At 39.2% G+C, this 22145-nt stretch overlaps 1 protein-coding gene across 5 annotated transcripts in view; it reads left to right on the top strand.

Moving 5' to 3' along the window:
- wdr17 (WD repeat domain 17) overlaps positions 1-22145 on the top strand; it is a 168042-nt gene that overhangs the window by 108748 nt on the left and 37149 nt on the right. For all 5 annotated transcript variants that reach the window (XR_003694233.1, XM_028596955.1, XM_028596948.1 and 2 more), the window contains 2 exons: positions 6872-7027; positions 17782-17846. Coding sequence is in view for 4 of the 5 variants with exons in the window: in XM_028596955.1 (XP_028452756.1) it covers positions 6872-7027; positions 17782-17846 (221 nt within the window). In the remaining variant the exon portion in view is untranslated. The remainder of the gene's footprint in view (positions 1-6871; positions 7028-17781; positions 17847-22145) is intronic.

Below are 22145 nucleotides of genomic sequence, written 5' to 3'. Positions count from 1 at the left end.
GGAAAACACAGCACACAGGAGGGAGACACCACCACCGGGGACACAGACACCACCACCTTCGGCACTCAGCACCTATGGGAGAAGAACATTCAGTTAATGGGGGGAGAACATGAATCAATAAACCAAAAATAAATAGAAAAACAACTTCAATCTCAGGCAAATCTAGGCAGCAAAGGTGGCTGCCTAGAGCCTAACAACCAAAATAACAAATAAACCATAAAGGTTTCAACAAAAATGAAAGTTGTTATCACACCTTAAACAGAAAGAAACCAAAAATCACTTAATCCTAGCGGCCTAGAGCCAACAAAAATAACCAAGATTAACAGATAATAGAATTTTAACAGAAATTGGTCTTTTTATCAGAACTTAAACAAAAGAAATATAAATTAACCAAAAATCACTCAAATCATAATTTAACAAATAAACCCATAAACATAAACCCCAAACTCCATACACATATTAGCAGGCACGGGCAAGCAAAAAAATAGGCAAAGCTATCGTCCGTGTCACAATCACTCAAATACAGCCCTGTCGGACACTTTGGGCAACAGATCCTGGCGCTGTGAGGCGCGTAGAGACGTTCAAAGCCTGGAGTGAGCTTGTGTAGCTACAACCCGTTGACAGTGGTTGAAACAGAAGTCAGTTGAGACAAAACAGCAGCGTGGCAGGGAAGGGAGGGGCTAGTGCAGATACCAGCACAAGCGAAGCAATTTACAACCCCGTCAAGGAGCTTTGCACCAATACACCTATAGTGCCGATAGTACAACTACACGGAGCTGGCAGCAAAACTCAACCCGGTTCCGTTACAGGAAGGATCGGGTTTGTGACAGGGAGACACTGTTGCACAACCGTGACTGCACCGCGAACGCGAAAGGACCCAGAAGTATGCCTCTGGTAACAAAGAGTAAAGCGTGTCAAGAGGTTAAACCCCCTGCCTATATAGCATTCCGTTACTTCCTGACTGGTCCAGAGAGTGTGAGTGTGATTGAAACCACCTGCGACCAATCAACCTGCTACGTCAGCAAAGACTTCCTTTTTGTTGGTAAAGGTTTGCCCCGATCCCCATGCTTTGGCCACGCCCCCTTTTAAAACTGGTGACCCATTTAAGGTAGAGATAATGTGTGAGATATCGTTGAACTCAGCATGGAGTTCCCTTTTCATTGGTGACAATTTGCAGTAACTGAGTGCCGAGCAAATGCATGGTCGCAAGGAGGCGCGAGTGCCTGTCCAACGCTGCTTGCAGCTTTAATTTTTGATGTTTCTACCACCTTTGCTACAAATTTATCAGCGAATTCCGGTAGGGTACTCAAGACATGCATGCGTGTAAATTTTGAAGATGGCTGAGCTTTCAATCCTTTTGGTTAACATCAGGGGGCTAAACGGGCCAATCAAACAAGTTAATTTCCTGGACTATTTAAGAAAGAAAAACATAGATGTGGCCCTTACACAAGAGTCACATTTACGTAAAAGAGATGTAAATCGTCTACAAAATAAATACTTCAGTGTTGCTGCCTCTTCTTGTGATGATACCAAAACCAAGGACTCCATTGTGTTGCTGTCGCGGAAATGCGCACTCACCGTAGACAAAAGTAGTAAAGACCTATCAGGCAGAATATCTTAAATATGTATCACGATAAGGAGTCGGAAAATAGCCTTTATTTCAGTATATGCACCTTCTAATATGATGAAAGTTTTTTCCCGCGCCTAACCAATGTTGCTTTCTCTCAATGAATATTCACTAATTATAGGCGGAGACATGAATGCAGTACTAGATTTAAATCAGGATAGATCAGGGGTCAATCAAACAAAAGCCCAAAAACATATATCAGACATGTTTAAAGCAGTTGTGGAATCCCACTATCTTACAGATATATGGAAGATGCACAACCCTACTACCCTTCTTTTTCACATGTCACCTCACCCACTCCCGCATTGATTATATTTTGTGCTCCAGTGAGCTTAAGGCAATGTTCCACACAATAGCAATAGAACCAGCAATTCTGTCTGATCACAATGTGCTGATAACCACATTGCATTGTGATATGTTAGGAGAAAGATCTAGGAGATGGCAATTTAATCTTCTCCAGAACACAGCTTTTGATTCAGAATTTAGAGCCAAACTGGCTGAGTTTATATCAATCAATACTGACTCAGTTTCTGACCCCTCATTATCTGGCAGGCAACTAAAGGATTTATTAGAGATTTCACATCTTCTTCACGGTCAGTTTGAAGAGGAAAAGAGAGGCAAGGATTGTGGAGTTGGGAGAACGCTGTAAATCTTTAGAGCAGTCTATTAAGACTTGTTTTTCTAAATCTACACATAGTCACAAGTCGAACAGAGCTGAATGATTTGCTAAGAAGGAGAGGTGAGTTTATAATGCACAGAGTAAGGCAAAATTATTATTTTAATGGCTGTAAACCAAGCAAATTGCTTGCTTGGAAATTAAAACAAAGCAAATCCAGAGCTACTATCAACAGCATCCGCACAGACCGAGTTATCTCAACAAACCCTAAGGATATCAGCGCCACTTTTCAATCCTTCTGTTCAAAGTTGTATGAGTCCTCCTGCAACCCAGATCCAACACAGTGCCAGAAGTTCCTAAAAGAACTAAACTTGCCTCTTTTGATCCCTGATATTAGGCTTTATTCCAAAGTTTTGGCTCTCCACCTAGAGCACTTTATCGAGAAGCTAGTCCACCCCAACCAATCAGGTTTTATACCAAAGCGTCATGCTGCAGACAATGTACGCAGACTATTTCATGTAATAGAAGAAGCCAAAAACCTCCCAACAAAGGCAGCAGTTTTCAGTGGACATGGAAAAGGCTTTTGACCGCCTAGAGTGGAATTACTTGTGGTAAGTAATGGAGAGGCTTGGTTTGGGGGTCAAATTCATTGATATGGTGCGTACTTATACATATACGAACCCCACGGTCATAGTCTCAACCAATGGCTTGCATTCTCAGCCATTTCCCATCGAGCAGGGCTCGCGACAGGGATGCCCGCCTTCCCCCATGCTGTTTGCAATCTCTCTTGAACCGTTAGCCCAAGCCATAAGGCAAAATAAATCTGTAATGTAATGTTAAATGAACATAGTTCCTCGTGTGAATTTCTTAAGTACAATGATCCCCCTACCCCCACCAATACATTTCTGGAAGAAACTTGATACCTTAATTCAGCAGTATATTTGGAATAATAAACAACCTAGGCTAAAATTCTCTACCCTGAAACGTACCACAAACATGGGAGGCTTGGCCCTCCCTAACCTTAAAGTGTATCACAGAGCCTTTCAGCTATGGGCCCTCAGAGTGTGGATATACCCCTCATCTACAGTTCCATGGAAAGAAATAGAGCAAAACCTCACTGGAAGTCTAAGACTGCAAGACCTTGCCTTTGCAGGTGTGTGTCCAGAAAAGTGTATGCTGGCCCATGGCCCTATTATCACCAACAGACTGACCAACTTTAAACAGGTGGAGGAGCAACTATGCTACACCAATAAGTGGCATTAATGTGCCCAATATAGCACAATGCACACTTACTGTCTGGTAACAAACCCTTTGCTTGTAAGCAGTAGAGTGACAGAGGTATTTACACTTTAGACCAGCTATTCAATGAGAAAGGTAAGTTGAGCTTTGAAGACCTGAGGTCCCCAGGACATCCTTCTACTTGTATCTGCGCTTAATATCATCCCTAAAATGTTATGGAGTGCCATGGGGAAACAGTCTTGAGGCGCACCCAGTAATTAAATGGTTTGTTGATTTTCCTGTGAGAGGATTAGTGTCCAAGATGTATGCTAAACTGATGCAAATATCCATAGGAGAACTCCCAATAGTAAAGAAATGGGAACGAGAGCTGTGCCCTGAGGGGAACACAATTAATTGAGAGACAGTTTGGGACAACATTTTCCACTGTTCCAAGAACCCAAATCACCAGTATATCCACTTCAACATATGCCATATAGGACATATTGGACTCCTCAGAAGAGATACGTCTCGAAAGCCATTCCCACTCCCTTTTGTACATTCTGTCAACCTGAAAAAACTGGAACTTTCCTACATATGGTCTGGGAGTGTGAACAGGTGCATGAGTTCTGGCATAAAACAACATCAATAATATCTGATGTGACAGGATATCTAATCCCTTGCTTGACGGAAACCTGGCTGAAACCAGGTGAGGACAGCGCCTTCTCGGAGCTCCTCCCCCCCAGCTGTTCTTTCCTCAACTCTCTTATTGCAAAATATGTTGTCTATTCTTAGTTCCAGATGTGAAGCACTTTGGATACCTGATGGTTGTTGTAAAGCGCTATACAAATACATTTTGATTGATTGATTGATTGATTGATTGATTGATTGATTGATTGATTGATTGATTGATTGAGACACAGGGGAAGATTTGGCTAGCTGACTCAACTGCAACTAAGAAAATGATAGCTCAACACTGGCTGGGAGTGGGAGTTCTTGTTCTTGTTCAATTTGTGTTCATCTGTTCTATGCACCACTTGACATTACCTGGCACGTATTGTGGAATTTGTTTTGTATATCTGTATGATAAATGGTGCTTAAAAATAATAAAAAATTGATCCCAAAAAAAAGGGGGCTGAGCACACAGCCCGGGTGGGGGCTCATGTTCAACATACAGTGTGGGAGGTGTGACTGACTCACCGGGGTCTGTTTGTGAGAAGTCCAATATCTAGTTTCATCAGTTTCATGTGGGAGATTGTATTCAATGCTGAGCTGAAATTAACAAACATCTTTGTGTTGTAGGTGTTGTTATTTTCAAGATGTGTGAGGGCTGTAGATGTTACTGCAGTGTTTGTTTTACACACAGTACACTGCTATAACTTCAGGGAAACCTGTAATCTCGATGTTGTTAATTATTTTTCTTCAATTTCGGATAAAATTTCTGTTAAGTATATATTTAGAATAGGTGACAGCATCAAGGAGAGGGACATAGTTTCACTAAGAATTTGTTTATTTTGCAAATGGCAATAAATCATTTTAATTCTTTTGGTGTTATTGGAATAAATAACACTTCAAAAAAGCTTTTTATTAATAAATCTCAACAAAAATCTACACACTAAACTGAAAAAGGCTGTTGCCGCAATTTTGTTAATTTTACAGGCAAAAACACTGCACCAATAATGAAAAAACACTGTTATTAGATGAGGAGCCGATGCAAATTAGCACATTTTAAATAGTTAACACCTAATTTGCATATCAATGTGACGATTGTGATTACGTTATTAGCCACAGATTTTACCGTAGCTGTTCACCTGTAGGGTCTCCATTAAGTACAGTAAATTAGCCAGTAGGTCCATGATGCCTCAGCTAAACCTTAACTAACTTATTACGTAAGCTAGTAGCTTGTGCATGTTAGCAAGACACAAGTTAACTATTTGTTTTGTCTTTCGGGTAATTACAGTAGCTGTAAACTCGAGGCAGAAATATATATAGGCTATATTCATTAATAAAAAACAAAACATGCATCCAGAAAAAAGGCACTTTCTCTCAAGGAGGAAAAAGGGGACATTTTACAACGCTTAACATGAAAAGCTTAACATGGTTTAATGTACCTAAACAACTACCAATGATCACCAAAGTTATCATGGCCATATCTTGTCATGAACACTTAAGCCTGTCAAAAAACCTAAACTGAAATCCATTGATTATAGAAGTTATCTCACGTTAACGTTTTCTTCTTCATTGGCGCCTATGGGGAGGAAAAAGCTTAACGTGGTTTAATGTACCTAAGCAATGATTTTCCAAATTTCTCTCTCATATTGCTTATTATATATGTTTTCTGACATTAGGCGTTCACATCTTCACATTTTCAGCTGGGCAGCGGAGTGGCTGTGGGTTGACTCTCCACGGTTCTCATGGACTTTATACAGTAAGTCCTAACGTGAAAAAGCGTAACGTGGTTTAATGTACCTAAACAAGGATCAATAATCACGAAATTTCTCTCTCATATTGTTCCTCATAACCACTGAAAACTGTCAAAACATTTAACCCAAAGTCCAATTATTATGGACGTTATCGGACATTAAGCGTTTCTGTTTCATTAAGGCTATTGTAAGGAAAAGCTTAACATGAAAAAGCTTAATGTGGTTTAATGTACATAAACAACGATCAATCTTCACCATTGATCATTGTTTAGGTACATTAAACCATGTTAAGCTTTTTCCTCGCCATAGGTGCCAATGAAGAAGAAAACGTTAACGTGAGATAACTTCTATATCATTGGATTTTGGTTTAGTTTTTTTGACAGGCTTAAGTGTTCATGACAAGATATGGCCATGAGAAATTTGGTGATCATTAATTGTTTTGTTTTTTTTAAGATAATTTTTTGGGCATTTTAGGCCTTTATTTCCACAGGACAGGTTAGACATGAAAGGGGAGAGAGAGGGGGAATGACCCGCGGCTGCTGTGTTGAGGAGTAAACCTCTATATACGGGTGCCCGCTCTACCAGGTGAGCTAACCAGGTGCCCGTGATCATTGATTGTTCTTTAGGTACATTAAGCTTTTTCACATTAAGCGTTTTAGAATGTCCCCTCTCCTGCTTTTGTAGCCAAATATTTTTGGTATTGTTGGTGTAGAGGTCTCTCTAGTCTCTCACAGTTTATCTTTATACAATTCAAACCTGCTTGTTTATGTACTACCGTGCACAGCAACTGCAGATAAAAGTTGGCTTTTTTTAGCTAACCCTTATCCACAAACTAATTATCCCAATAGTCCCAACTCCTTTTCTAATATTTTAAAATGTTCTTTTGTTCTATTTAACCGAAGTCTGTTCAAGATGTTTCAAACAGGAGATATTTGGGTTGCAATAGTTTATTTTTGATTTGTGTACTTCCATTTGTTCTTTTTCTTTCAGTCTGAAGCCCAGGAGCTCACTATAGTCAAGATGTCTAAATTTGGAGGAGGCATTGGAGCTCCAAGTAAAGAGGAGAGGCTGAAAGAAGCAGCAGACATCTATCTGAGACTGGGACAGATTCAAAGACACTGTGAATTAATGGTGGAGCTGGGACAGGTATTTTTTTTGTGTGTGTGTGTGTGTGTGTGTGTGTGTGTGTGTGTGTGTGTGTGAGAGAGAGTTGTGTTGGTACTATTCTGTTTTATCGGATGTACAGTGCTTAGATAAGTAAGTCTGACATGATGTCTCCGCTCTCTATTTTGCAATGGCTCCACCCCTGCCTCTGGGGCTTAGCGCCGCCCAGGACGGTTGTGATTGGTTTAAAGAAATACAAACAAAGCAAGAGCGTTTCTCCCCTATCCCAGAATAGATCAAATTTTGGCATGGCAATCTTATTATTGTTTTCTGTCCAAAATTTTGGTTAAGTTAAATATGTTAAATGGTAATTCTACACCAATTTTCTAAATTGTTGGTCACATCAGTCTATTAAACACAAATACATGGGGAAATGGGGTCCAGGTTGAAAAAAAAATGTAATTAATTACTTTTTATCATTTTATTAAGTTAGCAAATCTTAAACTCTTATACATCTATAAATGCCTACATAATCAGGCTCTCCCACGTGCTCAGGCTTAGTAACACGTGGAGCATCCAGCAAGTATTATAAACTTCAACTGAAACTGTTTTTGAAGAGGGAGCAGTCATGTAGTCATGAATGATCTAGCCCTTTCAGTTTTATGGTGCTTTATTGTATTGGTCTGTGTCTTGTGTGTGTGTATTGTTGTGTTGTATTGTATGTATCTATTGTGGGGTTTTTCTGTTCTGTACTGTCTTTTTGGTAAGGCCACATTAATTGGCATTACTTAATACATTAACAAGCATTAATTAACCGTTAATTAAGGTGTCTGTTAAACATTTATTAACTATGCTTATTTTTGTTCATGTTAACTAAGGTATTAATTCATGCATTATTTACCGTTAGTTAATGCCTTAACTAACTGTTAATCTCAATTAACTAATTCATTAAGAAGGCTTGACTAACTGTTAACAACAGTTAATTAAGATGTCAATTATATCATAAGTAAATGCAATATTAAGCCTTGACTAACAGTTAACAACAGTTAACTAAGTCGTCTATTTACCATTAGTAAATGCCTTGACTAACTGTTAATAAAAGTTAACTAAGGTGTCTATTTTACCATTAGTTAATGCAGTAATAAGCCTTGACTAACTGTAAATAACAGTGAACTAAGGTGTCTAACTAGTATCCAGTCCAGCAAAGATTGGGTTCTAGGGGTGATTTGAGAAGGCTCATTAATTAAAAATAAAATAAAAAAAGTAAAATTTAAACTATTAAGTATATGTTTTTCTTTGTTAGAAGACTTATCTAACCAATTTATATTAAAATCACCCAGTATTATAAATTCATTTCTACAGGAAATGGAATTAATAGTAGCGGTCAGACAATTAAAAGACTCTACAGGTGAAGAGGGTGGCCTATACCAATAACCTTAACAAAGACACATTCAAAATGTAGAGGCTCAATTGTGGGTATAATTAACTCAGAAACGAGATCAGAGGAAACGTAAATTGCCACACTTCCACCCCTGGAGCACCTGTCAGATCTATATAAGACAAAATTTGTGAGGTTTATTTCGTCATCTGAGATGTTACTGTTAAGCCATGATTCAGACAGTGTAATAATATTAGTTTTATGAGAACAACCCATGCACAAAGTAAATCAATTTTTGGCAAAAGATTCCTAATGTTTAAATCAATGATTTTTTATTCTTTAGCATCATCCATTGAAAGTGCAAAAATAACAAGTAGTAGGCCTTCTGTCACTTATCAAACATGAATATGAAAGTGATTGAATAAACTGATGCAATACAGGGTTGTAAAGGTTCCGTAATTCATAAGTTAGAGCAGTACAGATACACACATAGCACATAGACATACAGAAAAACCCCAGCAAAAAACACAAAACAGCCACACCCTTCAAGACAACCCCGCAGCCCCAGACACCATATTCCGGAGCATTTCCATGAGTAAACCAAAATATGATGATAAAGTCCATCTATTCAACTCAGGACTCAGGTCTGCATTAGTGAGAAAAAACAAAAACAAAAATAAAGTTGTCTACTTTAAATGCAGCATTTCAAATTAACAGCTAACAGCTAGGGGGCACTAGTAATACCATCTATGGCTGTGACATACCAAAGCAGAAGAACAAGTGTCATCTTTTCGGAAGCAGGATGTAAACAATGACAACTGCGACTATATACTTGTTGCATCTAACAACAATTAAAACACAAAAAGAGTGTTACCAACACTACAAAATAAGCACTTTAACCGTAAAGGGGAAAGAAAAAGTCAGTTTATTGGACTTCATATCGTTAAGTTAAACTTGTGAGATACAAGCTATTAGCTGAAGCCTCAATCATCAGCCTCACCTCCGATAATCATTATCCAGGAGAAGTCGAAGGGGACATGAAGGTAGCTTCAGCTTCTTTAGCAGTTGAAACGCCGCTGTTTGCTATCAACAGTAACGCACAGCGTGCAAGGATAATGCACAAAACACCTGCGCCTTCTCATCTGGGGCACGTTTCAGAAAGCAGGTTTAGTGAAAACTCTGAGTTTGTTAACCCTGAGATGAGGGAAACTCTGGGTTTTCTGTTTCAGAAAGAGAGGTTAATCAGACCTGAGAGAGAGGGGTAACTCCAGCCCGTTTCAGAAAGGGAGGTAACTTAACCTCAGAGTCAGTTACTATGGTAACCGAGTCTGTGAACCTAACCTGGTCGGGAGCAGGTTTTCTTCAAGAAACCTCAAGTTTCTCTCAGTGACTGAGAGAAACTGAGAAAAAAACCTTGAGAGAAACTCATTTCCTCATTCATTCATTCATTCAGTCTGTATCAGGCACATTTTAATGCAGTTTGTTATCTGCATGAATAAAAAAAACGTATTGGTTTAAGTTAGGCAGATTATAAAACGTTTTCTTCTCAAACATGTCATGTCCTTTTGTCAACGATCCCGTTGATGAAAAAGCTGTATTAATTCACAGAGTTTACGTCGGGAGATGATTCCCGAATACGTGTATTTTAATTTCCACATGACCGATTTGAGAGGTATTTTTTATCACAGTCCATTATATATGTAGATACCTTATCCGTCCTCATATCACTAACATCCACCATTGTGGACACGCTTTAACATCCCAGCAGATTCTTTGTGTCGCATTACGTTTTTTGCAAACGGCAGTTTTCTTTATAACAATAGCGGATCATACTGTAATAGTAAAGCAACTGTATGTAGAGCCGTCAGAAAAATGTGACTCACTCTGAAACGTTTTTTAAATGTTTTTGTAGTGTTCCCTGGACACAAACCAGTGAGAGCCATTAAAAAGAAATAAATGATTATACATTATAGTTCTGTTAATGATCATGGTGCTGCAGCCTCAGAATGGGATTAGTAGGCCTATAGCTTACTTTTTTGCCCGCCGGATTGCACCTAAATGAAATTATAGGTGTAATACAATTCCAGTTTTCACCAGTAATATTATAAGTTAACTGTGATTAAATATGAAATTAATACACTGTTAATGCGTACGAGTTGACTTGAGCAGCAATTTTCTCCCACACCAATTCTCTCTCTTTTGCAGCAGCAACCGCTGTCTTGCTTTTTTAACGAAATGCATGTTCAAACTCGCTGTTTGTGTGCATGAGTATTTCCGCCGACCGGTTTGTTTGTGGTTGTTACCATGGTGAATCGTAGAATCATGGCTCCATTCACGCTGCCTTTTTATAGTGGTTGTGTACTCGCGTAACCCTGAGTGAATTTACTCCGAGTTGATTGAACCGACTCAAATCAGCTGTTCTGGAACCGAAAAACTCTGAGTTTCCCATCTCAGGGTAAATCAACTCAGACATCAGGGTTAGACTCAGAGTTTGTTAAACCTCCTTCCTGAAACGGACCCCAGGTCAGCACTGAAGTCAGGATAGATAGAGATGTTGGACCCATTGTACTGTAGATTCTTTTTCATCCTGGCAAGGCAAAGGATTTTCACCTTATCCTGGAAGTTGAGAAGATTGATCATAATAGACCTTGGGCTAGCTCTGTCGCTTTGTCGGACAGTCAGAGAGCGATGAGCCCTCTCAATGAACGGCGGAGTGGGAAAGTGGTCTCGCCCCAGAAGCTGTGAAGTCAGCCGGGACATGAAACCAATAATATCGCTGCCTTCAGTGGACTCTGGAACACCAACAAAGCGGAGATTAGAGCGTCGGCTACGTTTCTCCAAGTCATCAACTTTATCCTTCGTCCTTCTCCAGCTGTTGAACACGAGTGACACACTCCTGCACATTGTCTTCATTAGCCCCCACGCGCTGTTCTATCATATTGACTTGTTCTCCCAAAGTATTTAACGAGTTTTGAATGATGCTCAGGCTACTTTGAATAGGATCCACTTTTGCATCAAAATGCGTTAGCATTTCAGTTTTCATTTATTGAATGGCGTCCCACAATGTTTGTAGTGAGATGTGCCGCTCCTCCATTGTAGCAAAGATGCAAAAGAACATACAAGTCTCGTAGCTATTTAGAATGAATTAGTTGATGCCTAACTTAAAAAGAGTCAGTTTAGGTCAAAAGCATATATGCTTTTGATCAGGATAAAGGAAAATTAACAAGGCTACAATAAGAGCGACATGCAGACTTGAGCCTGAAACACGTTCACTCACGCTGCGGCCATCTTGAGATCTGTTATTAATAACTATTAATAACACTAGTTAACTAAGGTGTCTATTTCACCATTAGTTAATTCAGTAACAAGCATCACTTGCCAGTTAATCTTACAATATTGAACATTAGGTAAATATTAACAATAGTCTCTTAATAACAAGTAAACCCTTAGTTGATGTTAATTAAGGTATTTCATATTACTAGGTGGTTGATAAAGATGTTTGATAGCATGTAAGGTTAACAGCCAAGCCATCTCATTATGACAAAACAGTTTTTATTGTTTATTTAAGGGTTATGGTTGACCACATACCTTTGTCCACTATATGTGTCCATCCTCCAACATATGACTTACTTTTGGTAGAGGGTGAGATCAGTGAAATGACTCCATAGTCTCCATGCAGAGGTTTGCTTGTTCCTTTGTCTTCATGTAAAGCCCAACCTATATAAAGTATTGTGCATGCTATATAATCATTACGTAAAGGTCCAATATGTAATATATGTACTGTAATAAATCCAAAAACCAATGCCTCCATCAGATATTAAGGAAACATATTAAGCTGAAATACTATCTTTCCTGACAACAATGCTAATGTCAGTATTTTTTCTTTTTGAAATTTACATTCCGTGACGGAATTTACTTGGGTGAGGCTATTTGCACCCCTGGTACAATTAGCAGTGTATGCTATTTGCACCCCTGGTACAATTAGCAGTATGCTATTTGTACCCTGGTGCAATTAGAAGTGTAAGCTATTTGCCTCCTGGTACAATTAGAAGTGTATGCTATTTGCACCCCTGGTACAATTAGCAGTGTATGCTATTTGTACCCTGGTGCAATTAGAAGTGCTATTCGTACCCTGGTGCAATTAGAAATGAATGCTATTAGTACCCCACCGGTGCACACAGCAATGTGTTCTATTAATACCCCGTCTGGTACAAATACCAATGTATGCTATTTGCACCACTGTGCATTTACAGTACCTTGGCATATATTTACACACAGTTATCCATACTACTCATGTATTACACCTTTTTGGAATATTATCGCCCTGACATTCCTAACCTTAACCATAACCAATCCCACTCCTCTTGCCGAAACCTAACAGGCATATTCATGAGTCTTCCCCTACCACCCTGCAAAAAAAAAAAAAAAAAAAAATCGCGTTTGCGGGTCCTGACTTGCGCAATTGCATGCAAATTATCCAATCCAAATTTAAAAAAATAAGATTACCACACAGGGGAACTCCAAAACTCCCATACCAAAGGTAAGCGTACTAACCACTCACCTAGCAGTTCTTTCAAGAAGTTGATCAAAAATATAGGTACTAGCTAACAAACTAACGGTTGTATGCTTTCACTGAAGACAGAAAGCGCAACTGTAGTATCCATTTTCCGCTAGAAATTCAATTGTTATAAACTTTAGAGACAAAACTTCCGCCATGATTTCGGTGCACGCGAGCAACGTTTTTTTGTTGTTACGTCACAGGGTGTAAATAGCCAGCTGTGTGGCCAAGGCTATTCGTACCGGGGGTGCAAATAGACACTCCGAATTTAATTTTATGTTTTGGCCTGTGTGTTATCAACTGCCCAGTTTGACAGCCAGGCCAGGTTGCCAGATATACCTGTAAAAACGTAAACCCAGCGTGCTACAGATGTAACGTTAGTACAGCCATGAAAGCAGCAAACAAACGAACAGGATCAACGGAGATAGATTCTACCCGACCTAAAAAAACAAAGAAACGACACGTTTCTAACAGTTGCGTGACTAGAGACGTAACAAACCTCTGGTAAATATTGGAGATGTATTTGAAAGATGGAGACAGCTTAGAGCCCAAAAGGATGCAGAGTTGGCTTATTTCCTCCTGAACAAGTAAGCACTAGCTTCAGGCTAATTTATCACAGCCACTAGGGATGGGCAATTTATGTCATTTCAACATTTGTGTACTCACATTGAATTACGTATATAGCTAGAATACCCGAGTTGGTTACTCGCAAAAACAATTGAGACACAGCCAGTAAAGTGATCTCAACTGGTCCTGGCTAGTCCTGGCTAACTTTGCCATGCTAACTGCTAACGTTACCGGAGGATGAACAACGCTGTTTACAAAGTGTAGTTCAGCGGCCGGAGCCGACAATGGTGAGTTATTTTAAGTCACAAGAGGGGGGCTGTAAATCGGATAGAGAGGACTGTGAGTTTGCAGTGTGTTTAGCGATTGTTGCCGTAATTCTAAGCCAATAAAGTGTGTTCAGTCGGTAAATTGTTGTATTTTTAGCGGTTCCTATTGTAATTCTAAGCCGAGGACGTGTGCCTGTCTGGCGTGTGGAGAGGACAGCGAGGTTGTGGGGTTTTTGGCGGTTCCTACTGTAATTCTATGCTGAAAAAGTGTGTCTGTCAGTTGGGTACAGAGCTCCGCGTGAGCATGGGCTTTTATGACTGTCAATATAGCCAGCATCTAACGTTAGCTACTCCGCTGTACTGTGAAGTTATGTCTGACTATGTGAGACAATCGTCTAGCAACGTTGTTGTGGATGCTGCAGTATCAGCCTGGCAACCTCCCTGAACTTCGAGTCTGGGGAGGAGAAGGCGGGGGAGACAACTCTCTCCAGTATTTTGAATTTGTACTGCAGTTACTTTTTTAAACACTAGCTGTCAGTATTACATATTGGACCTTTAACCATAATTGTTCACTTGATTCATGTATAATGATACTGAATAAGCCTTACTAAACCATAATTAAACAGTTATTAATTCTCTTTGGTAGACTTATTGTAAAGTTGAGAACATATGCACCTTAACTAACACTTAATTTAGTATTTAACAATACTGAACAAGCCTTACTAAACCATAACTAAACCGTTATTAATGCTCTCTTTTTTTCATGATTCATAAGACTCTAACGCTGAGGATATTTACTGGACAAAATTGACTCAAAGTCATAGCGCCCCCTAGTGGCAACAGGAAGTAGGCCTAAAAGTCAAGGTGCTATACTTTAAAGAACTCCTCCTAGAGCTTTCATCTGATGGACTTCAAATTTGGTCTGTACCATCTCAACACCTTAAAGATGAAAAGTTATTAAAAGAAAAACTTTTCGTCAAACAGTGTTGGCTTGGCGTGGCGGCCATTTTGAGTGTTTAGCGATGAACGAGAAAGTGGCTGTAACTACAGTCTACATTGTCATATGTGCTTGAAATTTCCCACAATCAACAAGAGTCCAGGCCTGAGGACATATACAGGACAATATTGACTTTTGGTCATAGCGCCCCTTACTGGCAACAGGAAATCAGCCTTATATGACAAAACCTCATCCGATTTACATGAAACTTATAATGTGTGGTCTACATGGGATACTGAGCCACCCCCTATACTTTAACCATGCCCACTTACACATGCCACGCCCCCTTTCATAACATTTGAACCATTTAAGGTAGAGTCTTGTGTGAGGTGTCATTGAACTCAGCAGAGAGTTCCTTCTTCATTGGTGATGGTTTAACCCCTATGCTGTAGCCACGCCCCCTTTCACAGCTAATGAACGCACAGAGTCGCAAGGGCCCCTCCATAGCTGCTTGCAGCTTTAATATTAATATCGACACCTTAGGTAACTGTTGTTAACTGTTAGTTAAGACTTAATATTGCAATTACTAATGATGTATATGACACCTTAATTAACTGTTAGCAGTTAGTCAAGCCTTCTTAATGCATTAACTAATGGTAAACATAGACACCTTAGTTAACTGAGATTAACAGTTAAGGCATTAACTAATGGTAAATAATGCATGAATTAATACCTTAGTTAACATGAACAAAAATAAGCATTAATAAATTAACGTTAATAAATGTTTAATAGACACCGTAACTAATGGTTAATTAATACTTATTAATGCATTAAGTAATGCTAATTGATATAGCCTTATTGTAAAGTGTTACCGTCTTTTTTATATCAGTTAATAAACAGTTAAAACAATATTATTAAAACAAAAATAAAAATGTTATAAAAAACGTTTTTGCAGCATATAGGGTAAATAGGCTATACAGTCTATTTCTTAGAACACTTGCAGTCTGGAAGAATAGCATCCCCAGGTACCGTTACTGTAGAAAAATGAGTACCATCACATTTTCAGAATTTTGGCGACTTGGTACTGAAGTATTTCTCGTGACAGCCCTACTACATACTTGTCCCTATAAAAATAAATATTCAAATAAAAATAAGCGGTGTATCCAGACTATACTCCAATGTTGACTAGGGTTGGGTACCAAAACCTGGTGCCAATATGTCACCAATTCCTAAAGGAGATGTCCGAGTAAAAAAACAGATGTAACTTCATGGTGCATTAAAGTGCACTTCCTTAACTCATGGTGCATTCAGGTGCATCTTAAGAAACTCAAGCTATTATTGCAAAGTACCCTTCTGCCATCTAGTGGTTCTTATTTTTGTTGTTTAACAGTAATTGATTGGTGAAATAAGTTATAAGTCATTGTTATTATATTTTAAATAAATGATTAAAATTTGGCCATGCAGCCTTAGCAATAAAAAAGCCATTCTTTGATGTCCCAGGGTTAGGGTTAGGGTTTTTAAATATCAGTTTAGACACTGTTTAGGCACTGGCAATGCTTTAAAGGAACACGCCGACTTATTGGGAATTTAGCTTATTCACCGTAACCCCCAGAGTAAGACAAGTCGATACATACCCTTCTCATCTCCGTGCGTGCTGTAACGCTGTCTGACGGTTCCAGCATTAGCTTAGCCCAGCAAAGATCCTGCAGGTAACTGGTTCCAACTAGTCTACTGCTCCGAATTGTGACAAAAGTGACAAAATAATACCAACATGTTCCTATTTACATGTTGTGATTTGTATAGTCACAGCGTGTACAAAAAACAACGTAACATGAGACACAGCCGTCTTCTAACTGTAAACAAACCGGGAACTATATTCTCAGACCTGAGAATGTGAAAAAGCTGCGTAGCTAGCTGGTCCTGTATTGCCACACCTAGCTTCACATCGCTTAAATACAATCACAATCTCCTTGGATGGTGCCAAGTTCTGGATGCAGCAATGGTGGCTCTGCAAAATGGTCTCAGGACGGAACTTGTTTTGGTGGAACTTTTGCACCCCACAAAAAAAAACTACATGTACAATATTTAATGGAGTTAACAAACAACACAGTAACGTAAATTAGCTGGATACGTGGTTAAACGCCATTTGCTCCTACTAGTGTATCGCCGTGTGTACTTTGTTCACTGCAATCTCCACTAGTTGGTCCCAAAACGTCCCAGTTTGATAGTAAATGCCATAAACATATTCTTTGTAAATCTTTACAATCACTCCCCAAAAGAACCAAGCAGGCCTGCATTATTGCACAATCCAATTTTATTTGAATTTTTTTGCATGTGGCTTGAAGTTTGTTGTTGTTTCCCAAAGCAAAGGGATTTGGAGAACAGCAATACACAGAGCGGAAGCAATGCGAGATCCGGTGCGTGAGCCATGTCACCGGATGTCAGATAGTTATCACACAATTTTTCTGGAAATGTATTTTCGCTGATCCAGACTAGAAAACCACTAGCCACAGTAGCTGGTGAGCAAAATCTTAATGTCAAGCCCTAATTGTATGTAATAAAATGCATTAAAAAATAAATGTAATATTACCAAGATTTGCAAAATCTAATACTACCAAGATATGCATATAAATATATCCAAGTCACATGCAATGATGATGTCATGCAACAGCTGAAATGGAGTACTGGCAACTCTTTTGGTCCAGTCCCTGCTTGTAACAGTGGAAGCCCAAGAGCCTGCAACTGGAGATGAAAGAGGTTGTAAAGAGATGGCAGGAAGGACTTCTGACAGAGTGAAGAGTTACAGCAGGGGTAGACAAAAGCCAGGTTTAAAGAGTTTTAAGTTTAAGAGTTTAAACTCTTAAACTTAAAACTCTTTAAACCTGTCTTTTTGTGTTATTGGGAGTGGCATTTGGACATCATCAAAGAGGTTAAGGCAAACCAGTCAGTTCTTAGCTTGAAGTATATTTGGTCACATCCACTATAATGATTTTATTTCTATTTTCAGAAAAAAGATAGAAATGTAAAGAAATACAATTATCATATTGCCAGGTAACTAATGCAAGGTGAGCATTATTATCTCTCTTTCAGTGGGAGAAAGCATTATCTCTGGCACCAGGAGTCTCCATGAAGTACTGGAAGAAACTCATGCAGAGGTAAACCATGTTTAAATTGTGTTTTCAGCTTTTCAACTAAGCAACAATAAAGGTAACACAACAAAAATGTCATGTTTTGTTTCATGTGTTTTTCAAGTTCAAGTGTGAACTGCGAGGATGATAAAAATGTTTGCTTAATAAATTATGGTGTCTCAGTGTCTGTCTGCAGCGTCAGAGGCCACCCACCAAGAGTCAGGTTCTGTCCGAGGTTTCTTCCTGTTAAAAGAAAGTTTTTCCTCACCACTGTTGCTCTTGGGAGGATAATTGTTAGGTCTCTGTGTGGTATAGACCTACTTCATATGTTAAACACTAATAATATAATCCAACATAATAAAACCACAAACTCTGTCTTCAAGAATAACCCCAGGGTTGAATCAAAACCTCCCTGACAGTGTCAACAACAAAAAATGCATAGTAATGAGTAGTATTTATGACATATCTGTTCTGAATTGATTAATATTATATTTATATTTTAAGATGTACAGTAAGTTGTAGCTTTTACAGCAGACATTTTGACTTTTCATAGTGAGAAATACACAGGTATCACTAAAAACATTAATGATGGCTCTGTTCCACGTGTCCCAGTAGGCAGAGCCAGTGAATTAAATTTTATTCACAGTGTCAAATCATAACAAAAGTTATATCAGGACATTTAGAGTAGGTCTAGACCACATTCTATAATTTACAGAGACCAAAACAATTCCCCGCAAGAAGTTGGTGCAACTGTAGCGAGGATAAACTTCCTGTTGACAGGCAGAAACCTCAGGCCGACCCAGGCTCTTGGTAGGCAGCCATCTGCCACTGCCGGTTGGGGCACAGAGATACAAATACAGATATACAGAAATATAATTCATAATAATTATAGAAGTTGGTATGATGAACAGTGCTAATTATAGTACCAATAAAGAAAATTCCCCTTCTCTATATCTTCCACTTCATGTGTAAGCTGTCCTAGACATCTCCACTTTCATGTTTAAGCTGTCCTATCAAATAAATTCCACCAAAAAAATCTTTAAGAAAAACATAATAATAGTAGTACATTAGCAGTGTAGGGCGTTGAGCAGGTCCATGTAGTAGCAACTGCAAACACAATTCAGGTACCACCACAATCCAAGGAAATCTGCGAGGCCAGAAAGCACAAGGACTCCGAGAGAGAGAAGAGGAGCTCAGTGTGTCATAGGAAGTCCCCCGGCAATCCTAAACCTATAGCGACAATAGGGCACTATGAGGTCTTTAAGATATAATGGTGCCTGTAGGTCAGGAGAAGGATTTTAAATTCAATTCTGGATTTTACAGGAAGACAACACAGAGAAGCTAATACTGGAGAAATATGATCTCTTTTCCTAGTTTTTGACAGTACATGTGCTGCTGCATTTTGGATGAATTGGAGAGTCTAAATGGACTTTTTTGAGCAACCTGATAATAAGGAATTACAATAGACTTCCAGATTGGTGGTATGCCATTTACTTTCTTTCTTTACTTATTTACTTAAGTTTTCGCAAGGTTTGTTTTATATTGCGGGTTTGGGAGTTATTTCATGGAGCTAATGTCCTTTGTTTAATCATCTTTTTTATGAGAAGTTACATAATCAAGTGTCGTCTGAAGCAAGCCTGCAGCACCGTCCACAAAATGATCAATTTGGGAGGGACCAAAGTTAACATAGGAGTCATATTGAGTCATGGCATTAAATTAAATGCTGTTGGAATCACTTCCTTAAATGTGCTAGAGCACTGTCAGATAGACATGTAGTTTTTACTACCATTTTACCTAATGGCGGGTATCAGGCAATAAGAATTCAAATGTTATTTTATATTAAAAATGGTCTGATAATAAAGGATTCTGAGGAAATGGTCTTCGATTTCGGTGCCATATGCCAGAACAAGGTTGAGGGTGTGGTTAAAACAGTGAGTGGGTTTATGTACTATTAAATAGGTATTCACTTAGGACTGTACTGTACTGTACACTCTGACTGAAACCATCAAATGTAGTAGTGAGATAAATGCAATACTAAGGCTGTCATTATCAATGTCCACATGCATATTCAAATTACCTACAATAATTACTTTGTGGAGGTCACGTGACCAGCAACTGCGATGGACGCAGAAAACTAGAGCTCCCTACCCACCTCCGCATTTCATTGAAAAACCAGGTCTATTCTTTTTTCTTTGATGCCAAATCGTTTTATCTGTTATCACAGTGACTCAGTGAAACGCCTGCAAGCGCAAAAAAGCAGATCTCGTTGTTGCCTAAACTATCTACTTGGATAGAGAAATTTGCTAAAAAACCTCACCAAAATTGGCGCACAAAAATGGCTCGCTTTGGTCTGTGCCATCTTAAGAAATTAAAGATGAAAAGTTATTAAAAGAAAAACTTTGCATCATAGGGCATGGCCATGGCAAGGCGGACATTTTGTGCGTTTCGCCATCAAAACAGGAAGTTTTGTAACTTGTACATTGTCCAATTGGCTCAAAACGTTTCAGGATTCATAAGTGTCCAACTCTGAGGACATATAAAGGCCGATATTTACACAATTCATAGCGCCCCCTAGTGGCAACAAGAATTAGGTCTAAAAGTCAAGGTGCTATACTTTAACGAACTCTTCCTAAAGATTTCATCAGATCGACTTCAAATTCAGGCTGTGTCATCTAAAGACCTTAACGATGAAAAGTTATTAAAAGCAAAACTTTTTGTCCAACGATGTGGGCATGGTGATCATTTTGAGCATTTATCGATGAACGAAGAAGTTGTAACTTTAGTGTACATTGTCCAATTTGGCCAAAATTTGAGAGTCCATAGACTGGGAAAACCCTGACAAACTTCCGGCAAATTTGAGATTTGCTCTGCAAGTCAGTCTGGCCAAGAGTTCAAGCCCATTTCCAATTTTTCCAAATTGAGGCACCAATCACAACCGTTGTGGCAGGCTTTACGCGATGACGATAGCACCGCCGCGACGTTGAAGGAGATTTTGAACATAACAAAGATGGCTACCGCCGTGGAACACCTGGAACATCACTCGTTCGAATCAGCTATCGCATCTGTTTTAAGCGATTTGAACGTTTCCTTTTTGTTAAAAACCGAGCAAAGAACAACACTCGAAGCCTTCATATCTAAAAAAGATGTTTTTGCGGTCTTGCCGACTGGAATTGGCAAAAGTCTGATATATCAGCTTGCCCCGTTGGTGGCTAAACGAATGGGTCTTAGCGAGACCCCCCTGGTAGTGGTTATTTCTCTGTTGGTAGCCCCCATGGAGGATCAGGTCAAGGAAGCCACCAAGGACTCTCAGCCTTACAAGCTGGCACTGACAATGGAGAATTAATTCGAACTGGTCGATTCCAGCTGATATTTGGCAGTCCTGAGTCCTGGCTCCTCAGCACGAAATGGCGAGAGATGTTGTGCAGCAAAGTGTTTTGGGACAACCACGTGGGGATTGTGGTGGACGAGGTCCATCTGACCTACAAATGGTAAGAAGTGGCAAGTAAATGTACTGTAATGTAGGCTAGTATAATGTTACAATAAGGCATTTGAACTGGATTGTAAATAGGCTACACACACCTTACATACAGTGTGCTAGTTGTGAAGGCTATATGCTCTCACGTTTGTTGAATGTCGTCAAGGTCGGACATGATGAAATTTATATTAGCGTACAGTCACAGTAAGCTTAGATTCAGGGGAGTATTTTTATCAGTAATGTTATGTTTAAAATGTCTATAGTTGTTGAGCATTAACTCTATTGCTCTCATGTACACTCATGTCCCATGTTGCAGAAAAAAAAGGTTGGGCTACTGAAAAAGTCTAATGTAGGCTAATCTAACATCTATTCCAGGGGGAAAGCTGCAAAAGGAGAGAAGGCCTTCAGAGAGAGCTTTGCCAGTCTGGGGGATGCTCAGATCTATTGTAAAACCAGGTGAGTAAACATGTAGCTCTTCTATGTCAGGAGGATCTTTTTCTATCATATGCAGGTGTTTTATGTTACTATGAGACACTGACCCTCTATTCAGTACTGTCTCAGAAAGAAGATATGTGGCCAATGTACTAGCAATCAGTTTGGTTTGATTACCTACTACTCCCCCCTTATTGCTATCACCATTCACCAACCCTCCCCCTTTGTGTATGCTCTTATCCAGACCCAGTCAAGTAGCCACCCATGCTTTGAAACATTCCAAAGTCATTCATTTCCTGAGATAATTGAATAACTTTCACAAAATAGCATCTCAGTGTTTTCTGGCTTGTCTTGTTGTACCGATGTTCTACTGTTCCATGCAAAATAATACACAATACTACTACTTCACTATTTCTAAA

The sequence above is a fragment of the Perca flavescens genome, chromosome 2 (assembly GCF_004354835.1).
Source record: "Perca flavescens isolate YP-PL-M2 chromosome 2, PFLA_1.0, whole genome shotgun sequence".
NCBI lineage: Eukaryota > Metazoa > Chordata > Actinopteri > Perciformes > Percidae > Perca > Perca flavescens.
This window is presented reverse-complemented; position numbering and strand designations above follow the sequence as displayed.